Source organism: Eptatretus burgeri, chromosome 11 (genome assembly GCF_056783735.1).
Source record: "Eptatretus burgeri isolate ZD-2024b chromosome 11, Ebu_testis_v1, whole genome shotgun sequence".
NCBI classification, from domain to species: Eukaryota; Metazoa; Chordata; class Myxini; order Myxiniformes; family Myxinidae; genus Eptatretus; species Eptatretus burgeri.
In genome coordinates this window covers 58,585,353-58,606,205 of record NC_140971.1, presented here as the reverse complement: position 1 = coordinate 58,606,205, position 20,853 = coordinate 58,585,353, and the positions used below count along the sequence as shown (strand labels likewise).

Sequence of the window (20,853 nt, the reverse complement as noted above, 5' to 3'; positions counted from 1 at the left end):
CATAAGCAGCACGACATACCACAGTATTAAAGCAGACAAGGTACAAAAAAGAAAAAGCACAGTATAAAAGCACATCACATCACATCATATAACGTGTCGATGCGAGCGAGTGGAGCTGCAACGGCCAGGTTCCGAAGACTGAGTAGCACCAGGAACCTACAAAACCCTGACCGCGTCACCGATATGAAGCAGTAAGGCGAGAAGCACAGCATTACTACGCAGCAAAAACGCCCCCAGGCGGCTCATGCTTACATGGCCTTCGGCGAGGTCGTGGCGACCTCCCGAGCAAATCTCCCCCAGCACCATCAAACGCCACCGGCCCACAAGGCGGCACATCTCCCCCAGCCAGACCTGAAGCAGATAACCATTCCGAGGTCGGAAGCCCGCTGTCTGGAAGCCGTGGCGCCAACGCCAGACCCGATTGACCTTGGGTGGGAGCGCTGAACAGCGCCACTGGCTGGATGCAACCAAAGCCCCACAACACCTACGCACCACAATCAGTTGAGACCCCAACGCATGTCCAAACGGCCTTGAGCGAAAACAGAGAGCCGCGTCCCAGGCGCCAGGCACGTCTGACCTTGCCGAAACCAGAGGTGGGGGTAACGCTGAACAGCGCACCAGCCCCGGCTCCGAGTCGATCTTCGAGACCCACACGGCAGCTAGACGGTAGCAACTCCATTCAAACCACACTTCAACCACAGGCTCGTCATAAATCAATAAGAATATCGTTGGTACAATCGCGAACTCATTTTTCCGTACAGCGCGTTCTTTCGATAAAATCCCCGCACACGACAAGGTAACCACCCGCGGCCCGGGGCAATGGGAGGCCAACAACACCTCTTTATTTTCCACCATCGCTCCCAAAGCCTTCACATCACATTGATCATAATGCCAATCCCATCGATTGATCTCAGCCAAACCCACTCCCACACAGGAACCGTCGGTATTTATTTCAATACCATTAAACCGCATCACTTGAGCAATGAAACACAAATATGCAATGAACAGCAACCCATAACCCACATCACGAGTCCGTATCTTGGTTGTCGACTCGATGTTGCGAACGTGACTTCCTTGAACGCGACGGGCTCGCTGCAACTCCCCGTCGAAATCGCCTGACCGACACCGGCGCGCATTGCCTCATGAGCGCCGCCGAAGCGAAAGAGCTCAGCGCGAGAGCTGGCATGGCTCCCGTTGCTTCCGAACCGCACCTCACCGTTGCAGGCAGCAACGAACGGCCGCTCCCATTGCATCGATGCGGCTCCCGCCGCCAGAACCTCGCCCCCGAAACTCGAAGACAGCCTCGAAGGGAGCACCGGCACACCTGGAGGTACGAACTGGAGATCCAGCCCGAGGTGCGTCAACCAGCCCCGACCCAAAAGGGCGGGCCCCTCCCCTCGCACCACAAACACCGCACCACAAACAATCGCCTCGCCGGTGTATGTGTGCGATGCGAGGGCAGCACGAGTGGACTCAACTCGACACCCGATCAGTGCCCCGATCACTTCGACCTCCACTGGCCTCGGTCCTGTCACCGTCGGACCAACTGAAACCAGGCTCAACATGGGCAGCATCAGTGCCCCGGTCATCTCAACCTCCCCTGCCATTGATCTAGTCACCTGCGGACCAATTGAAGGCAGGTTTAACATCGGCAGTATCTCCCGCTCCGGGTCGCTGGAATCTCCGTGCCCAGGCTGCAAAACTCGATCCGAGGCGTTACCGTGTACGCCATGCACCGAACACCATACCGGCAGTAGGTCTCGACCCGGGACGGAAGGATCGCTTCGCACACCGCCATCTATGACTGTTATGATGGGCGATGACTCTCGGCACACACACCGTAGACGTCCCCGAGTGCTCAGACCGCCGTCCGAGTGATCGCATTGCAACGCTCGTCCATGACCCGCGCCGAAGACCGTGCGCGCGGCCGTGCGCGCCTGGCACATCGCGCTGACCTCCGGATCATCTGCTGCCCACCAACCATCGAGACCCCGGACATCCCTCAGAGCTCGTGCGACGTCCAACGCCGCATCCGAGCCGAACTGCGTGTCCTCGTGCTTTAGCCGTGACCATGCAGAAATCATTCCCCCGATTTGTCGTGCCTCAATAAAACGAACTCCGAGCGCGGCCGTTGTCCACTCGACGTGACCGAAGTCGCCTCCGACGAAGGCGGGCACGCGGCCGTGCGCCGTGCCCCGACTTCCTGTCATGCCTGAGCTGGCCGCGCCGGCGAGCCTCCTGGCTCCGGAGCCTGTGCGCGCGGCGAGCGAACCTGCGATACGCTCTTCGCGATGCGTACTCCTCCGGAACATCGAACCGCGCGGGGTGCGCTGAGTTACTCGCTGCTGCTCCGAACCCAGCCAACTGCACACGCCGATCCGAACATCCTTGTCGAAAACGGGCATAAGTTCGTATTCAACCATCCTCGTCAGCCAACTGTAGTGTCGTGGTAGGGGCGCTTAGCAGGCAGACACGAGCGGAGGAACAGTTGAGCCCGGCTGTGGTGCACAAGCGGGAGCGCGGACGTACGTTGCCCGCAGCTCTCCTTTATTACGTACTCAATACACTCACGAGCTGTGGCGACTACGGCACCCACTACAACGCCTCAGGCGGCGCGCACTCCTTATATCCCTGGCAGACACGATGATCACGCCGACCACTCCCCCCACCATCATGCCCTGCCCCGCAGGCCCGCAGGCTATACCACAAATCCGAATTGATGATCTGAGACAAGATCGTTGGAAAAAAGCTCGGTTTTTTTCTTTTTTTCTTTTTTGTATCATCTGCGATGATGGATTCCATGTTGTTTCTGACAATTGGAAGTAAGCGTAGAGGTCTGTAATTAAGGAGATTGGTAGTGATGCACCTTGTTTATGCAAGGTGGTGATGTTGGCCGACTTCCAGACAGGTGGACGTTGACCTTGGGCAAATGATTGTGTGAAAAGGGCAGTAAGAGGACATGCAAGAGTCGCAGAGTAAGTGTTTCGGGCAGTTGCAAGATCAGTCAAAGTTTGCCAGAAACTTTTCCACCTTCTCAGTGAAAAAGACGCAGGGTCAATAAGCAGTTTGGTACAACTGGGTTTGATGGATACAGAGAGCGAGGGGATGAGGACACAAAAATTGGAAGCAAACATTTAAGGCATTTGTCCTTTGCACGAGCTGAATCTGCCGTGGTGCCATTTCGAATGAGGAAAGGAATGGCAGGGGAGCCTACTCCAAAGACATTACAAGATGCAACCAGGTTTTTGAGGAGGGAGATGTGTTTGAAAGTTCAATTTTGAGGTTGGCCAGATGTTGTTTTCTGGCTTTTTTGAGAGTGGGTGCATACTTGTTTTGGGCTTTGTGGATTGATCTGAGGTTGTCCGGTTGGATTCGCCCTCCGTGAGGAGAAGGCAGGATGTTTTAAGGCATCTGCCTCACTGTCTTCAGTGTACCATGTGTGTGTGTGGATGGGTATAATAACTAACGTTGAGATGGGATGAATCTGCGCCTAAAGGAGATCAGGTTTATGTTTAAGTATTCTCAGGCCAAGTTTATATCAGAGGCAGTAGATGTATGAGATAGTCCTGAAGTGAAATGGCTGCTTGCAGTCCCTGCCAGTTTGCCTATGACATCATAGGTCACATGGTTTGGCAGCTATGATTTTCTTGAAGAATAAACATTCAAAAATCTTCTCCAGAACAGCTGGACAGATAGAGGGCACCCACATTATACCCAAGCCTTAGGGATACCATCGTGTTCATGAATAATTAATGTCACATGGTCTGGCAGCCACATTGGTTTGAACAAAAATCTTATAAAAATCTTTCTCTTGAACGGCTTCATCAATCAATGTGAAACGCCAATTATGATCTATTAGTCATGCGGAAAAATGTTTTAAATTTCAACCTGATCGGATGCATCGTCTGGCAGCCAGAATTATTTAATATTTTGAATCTGAGTTCAGGGATTTAAATCAAACTTGGTTCAAGTGTGTGTAATAATGTAATAATGTGGGTGGAGGCATATCTGGCGACGTCAGAGAGTCCTCGTTTTTGAAGCTAGGAAAGGAAGTGGGATAATGTTAAGGAGGTAGAAGCAAGATACCCGGGAAGAATTATTTTTTTAAATGAGAAACACTCAAAGTTTGAAAACAGACAGAGCTTTCAGACTTGTCTATCCGAGGATTGGTCTTGTCAGGCCTTGAACATTTACGAAACGTAACGAAGAGCAAAATAAACGAATGAATTAACATGAAATCTAGCACGGGATACAACAGCAACACCTAGACAAGACACAAGATCATAAACCATGACAAATCCAGTTCGAAAAACTCAGCTTATGAGATGGAAATGAGCTCAGATATTCACCATTTGCAGAAAACCCCCGACCGGAAATGAAAAGAAGAAGGCTTGCTGTGAGATAACCGCCTACATCTGTCAGACATGTATAGCATGGGAATGGGAACTTTCCATTCAACTTTCAATCGACTGTAATAGCAGTTTGTGTGAGAACCCGGATTAGCTTGAACCGGGGTTAAGTGGTGCAGGGAAACGAGGAACAAGTTGCAGATTTTTTAAATTTTTTTTTAACCACAAAATTGATTGGTTTGAGTTGGAATGATTTTCGTTGATGCCAAGAGGATATCAACCACTGCTCCTTTAAGAGTACTTTTTTGTGAATATTTAATTTTGGTGAGTTTATAAAGAGGGTTTTCTTTTCTAATTTTTTAAAAATATTTTTCTTTTCAGGAGTGTGTGTGACTTTGTAACATTATTTCATTATTTTATTCTGTTTATTATCTCTGCCACGAAAGGTAGATGGAGGTTGTGTTTTCACCCCTTTTTGTCTGTCTGTCTCTGTGAGCAGGAATATCTCAAAAAGTTAAGGACCAATTTGGATGAAAATTGGTAAACAGGTTGACTGTGTGATGAGGACGAATTTATTGGATTTTTGTGAAGATCCGGGTCCGGATACGATAATTTCTTCAGCGATTCTTCACCATTGAGAGATAGGGCCAAAAACGATACATAGCAAGATGTTTCAAAAAGTTGTGGACGGGTTATGACAAAACTTAGTGGATGAATATGGCCAGTGACAAGAACAAGCCAATTAGATTTGGTCAAGGTCCAGATGCAGACCCAGCCTATGAGTGGGCTACAACAAGTAAACTGTTCAGCCTGGTGGAGGTACGTGCTTGACCGAGTGACATTGTAGTTGATGTATCTTATCAGTCCTCCACCAACATGCGTGACTGTGCTTTTAAACACTCAATCCCCATCATATTTTCTTAGTTGTGTGGCACATGCCTGGAGAAATTTCGGCAGCAAGACACCACCATCTCATATCAATCCCATCCAAAACCATGATCTTCACTACTTCCATTATAGCCCAGCCCCCCCCCCTCCCCCCCCAAAGCCCAAGCCCAAGCTCAAGCCCATGTCCTTCCAAATATCCAGTTTTTTCCATCCTTAGAGTTAGCTTCTCTTTCCATTTTGGCCACTCCATCCATCCTCCCATACCCTCTTTCCTTTCCATATCCATTAATTGTCCAAGTCTCCCTCTATTTTGCCCTTCAATCCTGCTGTTGGTGTTTCCTCCCCTCTCTCGACTGTTGCTTTTGTTCTGTTGCATCCTAATCCGTTCAGTGTACTGGATCTTCCATGTGTTTTGACATTGTATCACCTCCTCATGTAATCCTCAAGTGCAATTGTAAATGCTGCTGAGAAAGCACTGCCAGTGACGTTGATGTTTTGATGAATTTTGTTTTTCTTCCTTTCTCGCCACATCAGGATAATAGGATGGCACGACAGGTCATGATCCCTCGGCCTCCCAGAAACTGCACGGTAGCCTATACTGCTATGGGTGATCAAGTTTTCAGCGATCGCTATTATTCTGGTGAAATGGAGCGTGCCCGTTTCCTCTCGAGCAATGTGGAGGAGCAGATGACGTGAGTTCTGTAGTGCTGGTCTCGGTGTACATTCATTGGGCCTTGGTTACATTGTTGGCATATCCATTTAGTTTGAAGTGTCAAGCTCGGGGTTAAATGAGAAGTCGTTTTTTTCCTCCATTGTATTGATCTAACTGCGAGGGCAAGGCTAAGTAATGACATCCCACAATAATGTGGGATGTAATTACTTATCCATGCCCTGGAAACCTCATTCTGGTACTCATGTTCACATATTTTAACTTTATTTTGTCTATATTTATTCAGGCCTACGTGTGTGCTGCTCTATACTTCGATGGCATGAACTGAAGATCAAGGTTGAATGAATGCAGCATGAAAGACATTTGAAATAGATAGTGTAGAGTAGAAGTATAGACTGGTGGTGGTATATAGATCACTCATAATAGTGCTTGTTTGTTACCTAAAGCAAAATGCCTTATGACTGTGTACTCCAATGTGGCAAGCCATGTAAATCCCCTGATACTATCAGCCATACAGGTTGAAACAATCCTGCAAGAGCGAGTGTTCACCAAGATGAAGCCTCTCACTGCAACCATCCACAGGAATAAGAGGAAGAATTTTGCTCGTGTACAGATCTGTGCACCATCTGGTGTGCCCATGAAGGTGGCCCAGATATCAAACCAGCCCTGATCGCATTCCTGGTCAGGGCTGGCAGCCCTGGTAGAACTTGTGGAGGGATCAGGTATGATACAGCTTGAGTCAGCCCTTGAGGGGAGAGTGACTGAGGAGTGCCTTTCACTCTACAATGTAGATGTATCAATGCGCAAGACTGCGAAGAGCAAGTTGTTACAACTGTTCAACCTAGACCCAGTTGCTGAGAAACCACGGGACCACATCAGCCTCATGGACATGGGGCTGATCTGGCGGCGAGCCACCCCCACGCCCGAGGAGCGAGAGGCTCGGAAGTGGGATGGCTCAGAGTACTGCTGGAGTGACTACCTGGATAAGATCTGCGCTATCATCCTCTCACGCCATGATGATGCACACCTCATCATCCTCATCAATGACAAGTATGACCTTCCCTTTAGCATCAAGGATGATGAGCATGATCGATGGGCAGCAAAACATCTCCACATCCCAAATGTTTTCCCTAAGCCCGAAGACATGTTCCCAGGAGCCGCTGAGCTCAACAAACTTATGGTCAATTCAGGAAACAAGGTCAGACTGCAAAAGCTTGTGAAGGAACAGTTGAAAAAACAAGTTGGTCGGGTGCAGAGTAGCATCATATACTGTGAGGGTGAGATGTCAACTAACCTGAGCATTGGTGTGGCAAATAGGGACTATGTCTTGAAGCATCCAGAGGCAGATACAATGCTGCTATCGGCCTATGCCAAGCTGAGGACAGGAAACTACACTGGAGCAGTTGTACTAGACAGCGAGGCCACCAACGTGTATGTCCAGGCTGCTTATGTCTCGCAACAACTCCGAGGTGATCTGTTAATTAAACGCAAGAATGTGTTAATCAACTGCCGTGCCATGCTTTCAGAACAGGTTGCAGATATCATCATACCTCTCCATGTCATCACTGGCAGTGATCACACATCAGGGTTCTATGGGCATGGGAAAAAGCCAGTGTTGGATAAGGTGATCTCTGATCCTGAGGCGAGAGAGCTCCGAGGACGAGTGGGTGAGAGTCTGGCGTTAGAGGACGAAGTCAGAGCTGATATGAAGGCTTTTGTCCTCTCCAAAGTTTATGCTGAGAGTGCAGATGTTACCTGTGGGCAGGCCAGAGCTTCTAAGTGGCACAAACTGAAATGAAAGCGAGAGAAAAACCTTCAGAGTGTAGGCTTTATTCCACTTGATTGAAGCCGCTTCTACGGGCACATCAGGGGATACAGGTGCAGCTAGGAGTACATATGTAGCAATGTATACATGTGCAGTAGATCACCGCAAAATAAATCAGCATAAGCACGGAGTCCGGTATACTCTCAATTCCTACCATTCAACGAGCACCAAGTGGACCGCCGCCGTAAATGACAATGCCCCAAGGACAATCCCCCCCGACCGCGCGGAATCTTGGCTTTATCTATCCCGTGCACGAGCCGCGCGACATGTGATCGCGCATCACGACCTTCAATTCACCACATTCTCCCCGTCTTTAAAATGTAACTAGAGGCCCAACTAACGCACCATGATTACTTCAGCGCTATAGGAGTATACATTTCAAGCAGCGCGAACTATTTAAACTACAGAAGCATACATGCCAAGCAGTGAGGATTATTTTGAGTTGTAGGAGCATGGTAATGAGCATCGATATATGATATAATGAGCATGAGCATCGAGGATGCCGATAATCCCCTTTACAGATCGAGTCGGCGAGGGGGTTTTATCCGTCGACCTCTCCGGGAGTAAATGGCGGTTTCACTTGAGGGAGGCTTCCGATCCTCTTGGTGAGCCTCGACTCGCGCCGGGGATGACTCCTCGATCGCTCTCGGGTGGAACGTGGCAGCTCCGTCGCCACCATTCCCGGGTGGAGTTCCTGGGGGGGGGGGGAACACCTGGGGAGGGAATGTCAGAGGGAGGAGTGCCAGATGGTGGTGTACCTGCAGGAGGAGTACCTGAGGGAGCCAAATGGCGAACCGACACAGTGGTCTCCCTGCCATCAGGAAGTCTGACATGAGCATACTCTGGATTGGCATCGATGAGTTCGACCTCCTCCACCATGGGTTCATACTTGCTTTGTCGTACCGGGCGTTTCATGAACACTGTTCCGGGATAGGTTAGCCAGTTGGGCGCCGTTTGGCCGTCAACATAACGTCGCTGGTGAGTAAACATTCGTTCGTGAGGAGTAGCATTGGTGGACGTACAGAGCAAAGAGCGTATGGAATTCAGAGCGTCGAGAAGGGTAACCTCCCACTGCTCGGGCCCCAGTCCTCTTGATTTCAGCGCCAGAGTTACGGCTTTCCAAATGATTCCATGATATCGTTCCACCTGCCCATTACCCTGTGGGTTGTAACCCGTCGTTCGACTAGTTGCTATGCCGTGCTCTAATAGGAACTGTTTTAGCCCGGCCGACATGAAACACGGCCCTCTGTCTGAATGTATGTACGAAGGTTTCCCAAACATAGCGAAGAGGTCAGACAGACATTTCACGACAGTGCCCGAGGTCATATCCGAGCATGGAAATGCGAAAGGGAACCTTGAGTATTCATCAACAACAGTGAATATGTATCTGTTGTCTGTCTCGGTCGGCAGGGGCCCTTTGAAGTCGATATTTAGTCTCTCGAAGGGAGAAGTGGCCTTGATCAACCTGCCAGATGCCGCGCCATAGAATCTGGGTTTTAGTTCAGCACAAACAGGGCATGAAGCATTCATTTGTTTAATATCTTCGATAGAATAGGGAAGGTTTTGTCTGCGCACGAAATGTGCCATTCTGGTTACCCCCGGGTGGCACAGAGACACATGGAGGTCTTGCAAAGCCCGACTGATTGTCGCTTAACAGTAGACCCGAGAGAAGGTATCTACAGCAGGGTTTTCCCTCCCGGGCCGGTAAACAATGTCGTAACTATAGCAAGCTAGGTCTATCCGCCATCTCATAATTTTTTCATTCTTAATTTTCCCGTTATTTTTCCCATCAAACATGAATGCAACGGATCGCTGGTCCGTGACGAGTGTGAAGTGGTTTCCCAGTAAATAGTGTCTCCATTTACGTAGGGCTTCGACAATAGCGTACGCTTCCTTCTCTATTGCTGAGTGTCTCTGCTCGCTTCCAGAGAGAGTTCTCGAGAAGAACGCGACGGGTCGGCCGGACTGATTGAGCGTCGCAGCTATCGCGTGATCGGAAGCGTCCGTTTCCACCTAGAACGGCACCGAGCTGTCGATCGATAATACCACGGAATTACCAATATCATCTTTGAGGCTGTGGAAAGCTTTTACAACAGCGGCATCTGGTGGGAAGTTTTTGCAATGCACTAGGGGATGTATTTTCTCAGAGTATTGGGAGATCCATCTCACGTAGTAAGCGAACATGCCTATCACCCGGCGCATTGTCTGCAGGTCCTGAGGTGGGGGTAGATCACGAAGTGGGCGCTATAGGAGTATACATTTGTAACTAGTTCAGGATCGGGCTTAATCGTGCCGTCGGCTATTGTGTAGCCGAGAAGGTCAATTGACCTTGCCGAGAATACGCATTTCTCGTAGTTGAGGGTCAGATTATATTTTCTAGCAATGCTCAAGAATCTGTCCGGATTCATATCATGTTCCCCCCGATCCTTACCGCACACCGTGACATTGTCCATGTAAACAAAAGTGTCTTTGAGGTTTTCATCCGAGATGATGTCGTCCATAACTCGTTGGAAGCAAGCTACTCCATTCGTGGCACCGAACGGAATCCTCCTGAATTGGTAGAGGCGTCTCCCTGCCTGGAACGCGGTGTAAGGTTTGTCTTCCTCTCGGATGGGAATTTAATGATGGGCGCTTCGCAAATCGATGGTGCTGAATATTTTATAATTGGCCACGCGTTCGACCATCTCGTCTATGCACGGCAAAGGGTAGGCATCGAGTTGGGTGAAGCGATTGACCGTTTGAGAGTAATCGACAACCATTCGTTTCTTATGGTTCTGGTTGGTGGTCACCAACACCTGCGCGCGCCATGGCGAATCGCTCGGTTCTATAATACCTTCTTCCAGTAATCGCTTGGTCTCAGAAGTGATGAAGTTCATATCGGCAGTGGTATATCGTCGCGATTTGATCGCTATCGGTTTACAGTCCGGCGACAAGTTAGCAAACAGCAGGGGGGACGATACCTCTGCGGTGGTCAGAGCATTTAGAATTAGACGAGGTTTGCTTCCTTCAAAGGGTATTTCGACGCTCGTATGCTGCTTGAGGACATTATGACCCAGAATTACGTCTGCACATAAATCATGAAGCACCAGTACCCTTACATCCCGATGCGTGTACCCTTTTACGTCCAATTCAACATTGCAGTACCCTCGTACGCGGGACTGTAGTGATGTGGCGGCCATGCATACCGTATTGTCTGTCGGTTGGATCTTCAATGTCCTGCCCTTTGCTAGTGAGCTGTTGACGAAACTTTCAGAGCTACCGGTATCAATCAGAGCCTCAGCCATATGCCCGTTAATTCGCACGTTGATGATAACCTTGGATAGATTCCCCGGTGAGGCTGCAGTTAGTTTCTTTTGTGAGTAGAGGACCGCAGAAGTGGGTTTATTTCTCCTTAGAGTAGATTTGCATACCCTGGCATAATGCCCTTTCTTGTCACAATTCATGCATGTGGCATCTCTGGCGGGGCATTTGTTGCGGGGGTGTCTTTTATACCCACAAAAGAAGCATTTACCAACCGAAGTAGTTGCTGAGGAGTTTGACGAGGTCTGGGTATCCGATTCCTCGGGTTTTTCTCCATCCTCAGTGTCAGGGGTGCCCTGAGGGGTTCCTTGAGTTTCCACCATAGCGGCGTTCATTAGCAGCATCGGTGTCCCATATGACTCAGATTGCTGCTGTGCCGTATCCATTGCTCGAGCCTGGTCGGCTACCTTTTCAAGAGTGGGTTGCGCTTTCTCCAGTAAGCGTTGCCGTATGGCGGCTGACCTGAGCCCTTGGATGAACGCTTCTCTGGTCGCTTCATCTCGGTGTTCCTCGGCGGTTACGGCCCGGAAACTGCAGTCTTTTCCCAACTGCCTCAGAGCTTGCAGGAACTGATCGATTGTCTCCCCGGCTGCTTGCTTGCGTGTGTTGAGAAGATATCGTATGTACACCTCGTTCTTGCGCTTCACGTCGAGCGCCTGCAGCACGTCGATCGCTGCATCGTAGGTGTCACACTCCGAGAAGAGCCTGAATACACTGGGCGAGACATGATTCACAAGGGCGGCCAATTTGTCGGCTCCCTCTTCGATGATGGTCAGATAGTGTGAGAAGGAACGGAACCAATGCGACCATTTCATTTCCGAGTCAGTCGCGTTTGGGTCTGCGTCGAACCTCTCCGGTTTGTAGATCTTGTCCATCGTTGGTTGAGAGAGCCGAGGGAATCAAGTGGAATAAATTGAAATGAAAGCGAGAGAAAAACCTTCAGAGTGTAGGCTTTATTCCACTTGATTGAAGCCGCTTCTACGGGCACATTAGGGGATACAGGTGCAGCTAGGAGTACATATGTAGCAATGTATACATGTGCAGTAGATCACCACAAAATAAATCAGCATAAGCACGGAGTCCGGTATACTCAATTCTCACCATTCAACGAGCACCAAGTGGACCGCCGCCGTAAATGACAATGCCCCAGGGACAATCCCCCCCCGACCGCGCGGAATCTTGGCTTTATCTATCCCGTGCACGAGCCGCGCGACATGTGATCGCGCGTCACGACCTTCAATTCACCACAAGTATGATCCGCCTCCCACCTGATGATGACTCGTTGGATCTCCATGTCGAGAGGACGAACTACATCACATATTGCCAGCTCCATTACAATCTGTTAGAGCATCCGTCCCCCATTGACCATGGCTGAGAAATTCTGAATGGGAAGTGCTGAACAGTGCGCCACACCCTCCCCCCTTTACCCCAGCAGCTCATACCTTGTGACTGTTTAGATGAGAATAGTGACGAGAGTACTAGCAATGATGAGAGGAGTGAGGCCAGAGAATCCACAGATTCAGATGAAGACTAGCGGTCTATTAGTTACATTGGAAAGTCGTAAATTCAGGTTAAAGACATTGTACTTCCCTAAAATAGGGGGATATTGATGTACAAATGCATGCCAATGTATTAGAATATACACATTTCGTTGGTCCACCTCCAGTAATTCCATGACCATGGAGAGCAAAGGTTTGTTCCTCATCAACCACAAATGTTTACCTTTTTGACCATCAAGATGACCTCTGTACATTTACTTGTAGTTCTACTGTCCATACCTCAACTCAACATGAAAAGAGCTTTCATTAGAGCCTATTATGAAGGCTCTAGGACAACATTGAAAAATTGACCTTTCCCAGCTGAAAATCAGCAACCATCTTGGATTTGAAGGTCAAAAGTAGGTCAAATCATCAAGCCAACATCAAATATGAATTCCTTGACCCAAAAAGTCCCAGAATACATATACTGTGTAGCATTGTTGGCCAAACCATTGGAAAGATAATTTCCAACATGGCCGACAGCGGCCATCTTGGATTTGGGGCTCTCACGGAGTTAGCCCGCATTTTTATGAGGGGCATGGGGGCTAAATTTTTTATTTAACCCTCATAGAAGACAAATCCACTGAGAAACGAACCTATGCTCTCCACGGTCACGGAATTGCTGTAAATGACCCTACTCGGTGGGAGAAGATGTACAGAGTTGTTGGGACTCTTGAAAAGATGGCCTGTTGCATGCTACTGATAAGACATGTGGCTGGTCGAAGGGTCCAGCTGGACATGAGGCTACATGGTGGTGTAATAATGAGGTGGATATGGCAATTCAAGAAAAAAAAATACTGTTCAGGATTTGGAAAAAGGGAGGGGGGTATGGAGTAAGACTTGGTGGTTAAACATCAGGCAAAAAGGGAAGTTTACAATGCTAAAAGTTAGTACAGGGTTTGCTTTCAGATGTAATAAATAATACAGATAGTAGAGGGGAGATATTTACAGTAGGATAGTAAAGCATATGATCAGTCAAAATAAGGATCTCATTGGAGAATAACTTGTGAAGGATGATATTTGAAATGTACTGGTTCACCATGGGGAGATTAGAAATGATTGGAGGAGTTACTATGAGCACCTGCCAAATGGGGGAGTTTCCCTTGGAACAGAGATATTTTGGTGCAGGACCCACCACCTGAAATAAAGAATGAAAGGGTGAAGAAAGCCATCTGAAATGAGGAATGGTAAAGTGGCGGGCAGCATTGGTATTGTTGCAGAGATGCTGTAGGCATCTGGCAATATTAGAGTGAATTTAATCACTAAATTGGTAAATGCAATTATCAGATTGACATCTGTCCCATATGACTGGTTGAAGAGTGTAATAGTTAATATTTATAAAGGGAAGGATGATGCCTTGGTTCTGAGCAACTATAGGGGGTCTGAATCTTCTTGACCATGGAATGAAAGTGGTGGAGAGAAGCATGGATAAATTTATGACAGTGTTAATATACATGAAATGCAACTTGGTTTCATGCCAAGAAGGGACACGATGGAGGCATTCGTTTTGGCAAGATATGTTAGTCAGTTTGTATATTTTTTTTTTTTGTTTGTTTGTTTGTTTTTTTTTGTTTTATTTTGTCTGTAATCACGTATCGATCACTCTGCAGAGCACAGTTATCATTGGAAATTTTTGTAACTTCGCATATCAGAGTCCTATAGAGGTCCCTTTCAGCGCATAAAATTTTCAAGGTCACTTTGTCGCAAATCAGGGGAGTCGACGAAACCCTTATTTTTTGAGTAATTTTGATCGGATCGTCTTCAAACTTCATGGGAATATAGTTCATGTTCTGGTGCTCAGCTGATTATTTTTTGGTGGCGATCGGCCTTGACCTTCATGGTTAGCGCTGGAGCTCGAAAGATTTTGACCCCAAGGTCAAATTTTGAAATCTTAGATACCATATCGAGTAATACCTCATATGAAAGCGCTTGATAAGTGCTTTCCAGATCTGTCAAAAGTTTGACGCTATGATGTCATTTGATGATGTCATGACGAAAAAACGGATTTTTCATGAAAATTTTATTTCCTCAGTTCTCATCAAAATCTCTTGATATTTCATGTACAACGGTCCTGGAGAGATACCATTAACCGTACGAAAATATAAAGGTCAAAGGTCAAGGTCACAAAAAGGTCAAGCATCAAGGTCGAAGAAACCCTTATTTTTTGAGTAACTTTAATCGAATAAATAAGTCACTCATGTTCACATTTTGGCAAGATACTGGTCACCCTGGGGGTGACATTGGTTTTTTATTTGTTTCTTTGTTTTTTGTATACCTTGTCGAGGCTCGTATGAGAGCTAACACACAACGCACAGCAAGGGGGGTATGAGACAAGAGGAGCGGGAGTGGGAAGGACAAAACAGTGGGGAACAGAGACATTAGGAGATCTATGGAAGGGAGAAGGACGGGGCGGGGAACACGGGTATACTAGATGGACATTGCAGGGACTATCAGGAAGGAAAGCAGGGAATTTGAAGGAGGTGGATTTGGGGTGGATTAATGGGGGTAAAAAAAGATTGAGGATGTGGATGGAGGATGATAGGTGGTGGTGAACAGCTGTTTTGAAAGCCTGGAGGGAAGAATGGGATTGAATAGAGTGAGGGAGTTTATTCCAAAGGCGGGAAAAAATAGGAATGAAAGAGTGAAAGTGGGCAGTGATTCGTGATTTTGGTCGTTTTACCAGAATGGGGTTGTTGGCAGACCTTGAGCGCCCTGCGGAAACATGGTGGGGACAAATCACAGACACAGCAGGGGGGTGAGACCTGAGGAGGAGACTGTAGAAGACAGAAAGACCACCGACCTGCCTGCAGTGAGAGAGTGATATGCCCAAAGACTCAGCCTCACCGTGGGAGATGCCAATGATCCTAAATGCCTGGGTTTCCTCAGCCTGGAGCCAAGAAAGGTAAGAAGTAGGAGCACCAGCCCAGAGGGGAGAGCAGTACTCCATCAGGCTGTGGACGAAAGCTTTGTATGTGGTCAGGAGCTCAGGTGGGCCGAAGAAGGACTTTGCATGATGGAGGATTCTCAGTCGGCGACTTGCTTTTGAGGCCAGGTTGGAAATGTGGCTTTCCCAGGAAAGATCATTGCAGATAGTGAGACCCAGAAGCTTGAAAGAAAGGACTTCTTCCAAAGGATTGTTGACAAAGTGGATGGGGGTGTTTTCCAAATGGTCGTTTCGGAGAGACACGGTGAGAGTGTGAGATTTGTCTGGATTGAAAGACACGTTCCACATGTTGGCCCAGTTTGTGATTTTACCCAGATCTGCAATGAGCGAAGAAGCTGCTGCTTGCCAGTTTGAGGGATGACAGGTGGTACAGCAGAGGGTGGAGTCGTCAGCAAAGAGATAAAGAGGATTTTCCAGTCGGAGAGATTATTTATGAAAACCAGAAAAATAACAAGCCCCAGAACGCTGCCTTGAGGAACTCCAACCTGGACAGGAAGAGGGGATGAGAGAACTTCATTAAGGGTCACACATTGGCTGCGACAGGAGAGGAAATCTGCGAACCATGAGTGGAGATAGATGCCTTGGATACCACAGGAAGAGACCGTTCATTCTTTTATTTTTTTATTTTTTTTTGATAAAGATCAAGTAAGGTTAGGTAAAGGAAAGGATGAAGAAAAATCGTCAAGTTGTATGGTGAATGTGGATTGCCTGAAGTAAAAGGAAGCTGGTAGGTTGGTGAAAGTTACAGATGGAGGAAGAGGGGGCTCAGAAACACATGGTTCGGGGAGGTGTAAGGTTAGAAGTGAAAATATATAAATATAAAAATATATTTAAAAAGTTTCTTTTTTTTAATTTTTAATGATTAGGTAAGATTGGGTAAAGGAAAGGTTGAAGAAAAAATAGTGAATGTGTATGGTGAATGTGGGTCAGCCAAATTTGAAGGAAGATGGTAAAGGAAGTGATGTGGTTGTGTGGGGAATTAGGTAAAGAGGGAAAGGGGTTTTTCTGTTGTATTTTTTTTATAATTTAAGACATGAAACAGAGGGAGGGTATCGTTGGGAGGGATAGAAGGAGGGTGGTGGGAAAAGTGGAGAAAATAAGAACTGATGGTAATAAGGCGAAAATACAAATAAACACGATCGTGCACATAGACTGGAAAACGGGTTGGCCTAACGGAACCCTGATATGACAAGACCGACGAAAACTCACCAAATAGCACAAATTTTGAAACAAAACCAATCCTGGAACAACAGTAAACATAGTGGCAACAAAATAAATAGTTGAAATGTGTCAAACAATGACTGAAAACTTATATTTGGGAAAGTCGGCAGAGACCCCTGAGAGAACCAACCATCACCTCAAAAACCGGAACCGGAATAATTGAGAGAGAAGGGTGAGGGGGGGGGGAATTGGGAGAAAGGTGAGAGGGAAGCTTTGCAGGGGGAAGAGTGAATTTTGCTTTTGAAGAGGGAGGAGGTGGTTGATTTGAGAAGTAGGGGAGATGATGAGAGCATTCGTGGTCATGGGGGAGCGGAGTGAAGGGAGAGGTGGGGAGAGGGGAAGGCTGAGACTTGGTAGTGGTATGGTGGTGAAGGGAGCGAGCAGGGGAGGAACAAGATTTAAGGGGTTGGGAAGAGGGGGAGATGTGATGAGAGGAAATTAAGAGTATGAGGGAGATATTGAGGAGTGTACTGATTTGACAGCGAGATATTTCTTAGGTTAGAACAGAGCCCACAGGTGTTTGAACACCACACAGTTTGAGACACCAGAGGATGAGCTGTTAGTAAAGCAGAGGACAGTGGGGATGTGCTAAGAGAGGAGGTAGGATGAGGGGTAAGGAGAGGGGATAATGATTGAGGAGTTAGGAGGTGGTAGATTTAAAGACGTGGGGTGAATTGGCACTGAAGTTGGAAAAAAAAAAAAAGAATGATTGATCGAATACGAATATGCTTTGCAAACTGGAATGTTTTTTTAATGTTTGAAGTCGGAGATACATTTAAACATGTCAGGGGAAGGGTGCAATTATGGTGAGTTCAGCGAATGAAGAAAGGACACATTGTAACAGTTGGACTTTTGGACATGGGATGAAAGAAGGGTCAAATTGAAAACAGGCTTTTGAAGAAGAAGAATAAAGGAGTGTATGATGATAGAATACAGAGAACCACACGGGTGAAGGAGGAATTTGAAACATTTCAATAGACTGGTTTTTTTGTTTGTTTTTAAAGATGAGGTAATATTAGGTAAAGGAAAGGTTGAAGAAAAGATTGTGCAGGTGTATGGTGAATACCTTCACGATGAAAGTGGGATGAAAATGTGGATTGGCAAAAGTAGAAGGAAGAGGAAGAGGAGGTAGAGGAAGTGACATGTTTCGGGAGGTATAAGGTGGGGGGGGGGATTTTTATTTTATTCTAAGACATGAAACACAAATGGTGTAGTTGGGAGGAATTGAAAGAGTGGTTGAGGGATTGTGGTGAAAATAAAAAAATACTGAAGGTAATAAGGAGAAAATGCAATAACATGATCGTGCATCGAAAGTGCACACAAACGAGGAAATGATTAGGCCTCAAGGAACTCGATATGAAAAGTCCAATGAATACTCACTGGAATTTTGTGTGCCAGTGGACATCGAAGCCGATACGCCGGGGGAAAAAATCACAGAACTATTGGAAAGCATCCAAAATGGAAATATTAATAAATGAAAAAAATGCAGGTGAGTGACCCGAGACAATGGGGAAGCACGGTTAGGATGCTTACACAATGTGTAAGCACACCTCAAGTATTTTTATAAACTCCATCAAACTGGCAATCCCATGGTATATGACACGTGATATATGGGCCGATGTAAAGGTGTTCTGGTGCAGGTTCTGCAGGTGCAGCTGAACAAATTTAGTCCATGCTGCTCATGTAGTGGTATCTTAATGGTGCAACCATTTATTACTTCGTGTTACAGTTATTTAGATACCAATTCAATTGATACCGACGGTAACCCCAGGAAAAAAAAAGTGAACTGCATACATAGTAAATATATTAAACATAGCGTGTTACTGAGTCCATTACTTGTTAACCACTTGTCGTAGAGAGACTGGTATGGCCGAGTTCAACTTGGAGTCTTGGTTCACCCTCTGGACCCAGGTCTTCCCCAAATCGAGATATTCTTAACAATTATACACTTGAGTTATTGTGTTTTATTTAAACACAAAAGTACTTCAACAACACACATCATACAACTCTACTATGTATTGTCTCTCTTGTGCTTGAGCAAAGCCTCCACTAATGCTTCCATCTCTTCCTGAAGCCAGTTTGTTGATCACTTTGCCGCCGTCGAGCTCTCGAACACCTCTTCTTATCTCTAATCTGATTAGTTGCCTAGCACAGCCACAGCTCCTCAAGATTTTGTCAACCTTAAGGAAATCCTTACATGGGGATTTCTGAAGGCTTGTTTACGCAACAGCCCTCAAGGAAATCCTTCGCAAAGGAATCACAGTATACCTTAATGGGAATCTTTCCTTAAGGATGAGGGAATTGAATGCAACCGGGCCTCTGTCCTTTTCTTTTCACGATTTGTATTAAGCAAGCTGCTGAGGCAGGCACAACCTTGTTTTAGTGGAACGTCTGAGCCGGCTATGTGACATGCTGGTACTCCCTCAAATCCAACACGCAATTGGCGGTTCAAGCCTTAGCAATCGCTGCACCGGATGTGGGGTGCTATCCGTCCAGGCACTAACCATCCTGAACCCACTCCGAGACTAAGCCGTTTGTGTATTTGCCAACTTTGAGAGAAGAAAATGCGGTGGAATGGAAAGTATCCATGGTGTGAGGGAGCGAAGCGACTGGGGGAGTGGTGAGGGACCTTGTAGTAGGGTGACTGTCTGGGTGAGTGGTTATTGTCTGGGAGACAGGTGTATCCCTACTCCCCAGGTATGGAAATTTTGTCATCCAATTTTCACTGAGGATTGGTACTTTCACTGTGTAAAATGATCCAAGATACCAATTTGAACCGAGGATGTGCTGCAATATCTTTGCTGTTAAGATATGTGAGTTTTTATCACGGCACCATTGCACATTGTTTGGAAGTTTGAGGTAATTTTCTCCTTTAAATGTGAAGAAGCCTGATTTTGGACCGCAACACCTCACAGGAAATTTCACACTGCTGTGCATTATGGGAAATATGAGGCATTTTATTATTTTGATGGAACTGAAAAAATAAATCCTGGTGAGAACAATTATTTGCAAGCACTGCCTCAGCAAGCAATTCAAACATTGTGTCCAATTATTTGCTTTTCCCTACCATTGCACCCTAAAATAATTCTTTGTTTAGGCAAAGTCACACATGTGCCAATATGAAGCTTCGAGTTGTACAGGGTATGTCAATGAAAGGCTAACCACTTCAAAACTTTACTAACCAAAACATTGAGTAATAAAACAAAAAATTAACTTAGAATATGAAAACCAAATTATGGAGAAATGAAACTCATTATGCGTTAATGCACTTGGAGTTGAGGTGTTCGATGTGAGCATCCCCACACACACAACATGTATTTACACGAAGTGCGAATTTTTCAATGATGTCTCCAAGTTTTAATAGTTCCTGTCTGCACATAAGCCTCAACTGCTGCCTTCAGATCAGATTCAGATCTTGGGTGTTCCTTCTAGACGTTATCCTTACAAGCTCCCCAGAGGAAAAAAATCCAACTCATTGAGGTCGAGGCTGTGTGGAGACCATTCATTTTCCCCATATGCAATTTGAGAACTCGTCCGATTTTTGACGAAAAAAGGCAATTGTTTCATTGGCTGTATGTGGGGTAGCACCATCGTGCAAGAACCACTGTCACCGGAGGGCTGCAGTGCTCATCGATTGCTTCAAGTCTTCGTAAAATGCGTTGACAATTGACCGGTATCGTACTTGATGGATGGTAACCATTCTTCTAAACAATACGGCCCAAACACACCTCTGCAGCTGACAGCCACAAAAGCCGTGACTTTCCGACCATTAAGCGACTTCACTTCAACCTCATCCTGGGCGTTGACTTCCCCAGAAAAAGTTGTGTGAATTGACAGCACAATTGACGTGAAAGCGTGCCTCGTCACTAAACCACACATCGTGAATCCAGTTTGGGTTTGCCTCCATCTTCTGCTGCAGCATCTCTCACATAGCAACTCGTGCTGCTTTATCCCCATCGGTCAATCTATGGGCTGTTGTGATGTGGTAAGGAAAGAGGTTTATATCTTGTTTCATTATCCTTCTGATACTGCTGGGAGTGAGACCCAGTTCAGCCGATCTTTGGCGATGCGATTTCTTCGGACTTTACATGACTGACTCACAAACTCGTTCCATGTTT

At 46.7% G+C, this 20,853-nt stretch overlaps 1 protein-coding gene across 9 annotated transcripts in view; it reads left to right on the top strand.

Annotated features, from left to right (window-relative positions):
• The window catches only part of SMC6 (structural maintenance of chromosomes 6), a 157,237-nt gene that overhangs the window by 98,863 nt on the left and 37,521 nt on the right, over nucleotides 1–20,853 (top strand). For all 9 annotated transcript variants that reach the window (XM_085846620.1, XM_085846621.1, XM_085846622.1 and 6 more), the window contains one exon: nucleotides 5,772–5,929. In XM_085846620.1, the coding sequence (XP_085702746.1) occupies nucleotides 5,772–5,929 (158 nt within the window). The remainder of the gene's footprint in view (nucleotides 1–5,771; nucleotides 5,930–20,853) is intronic.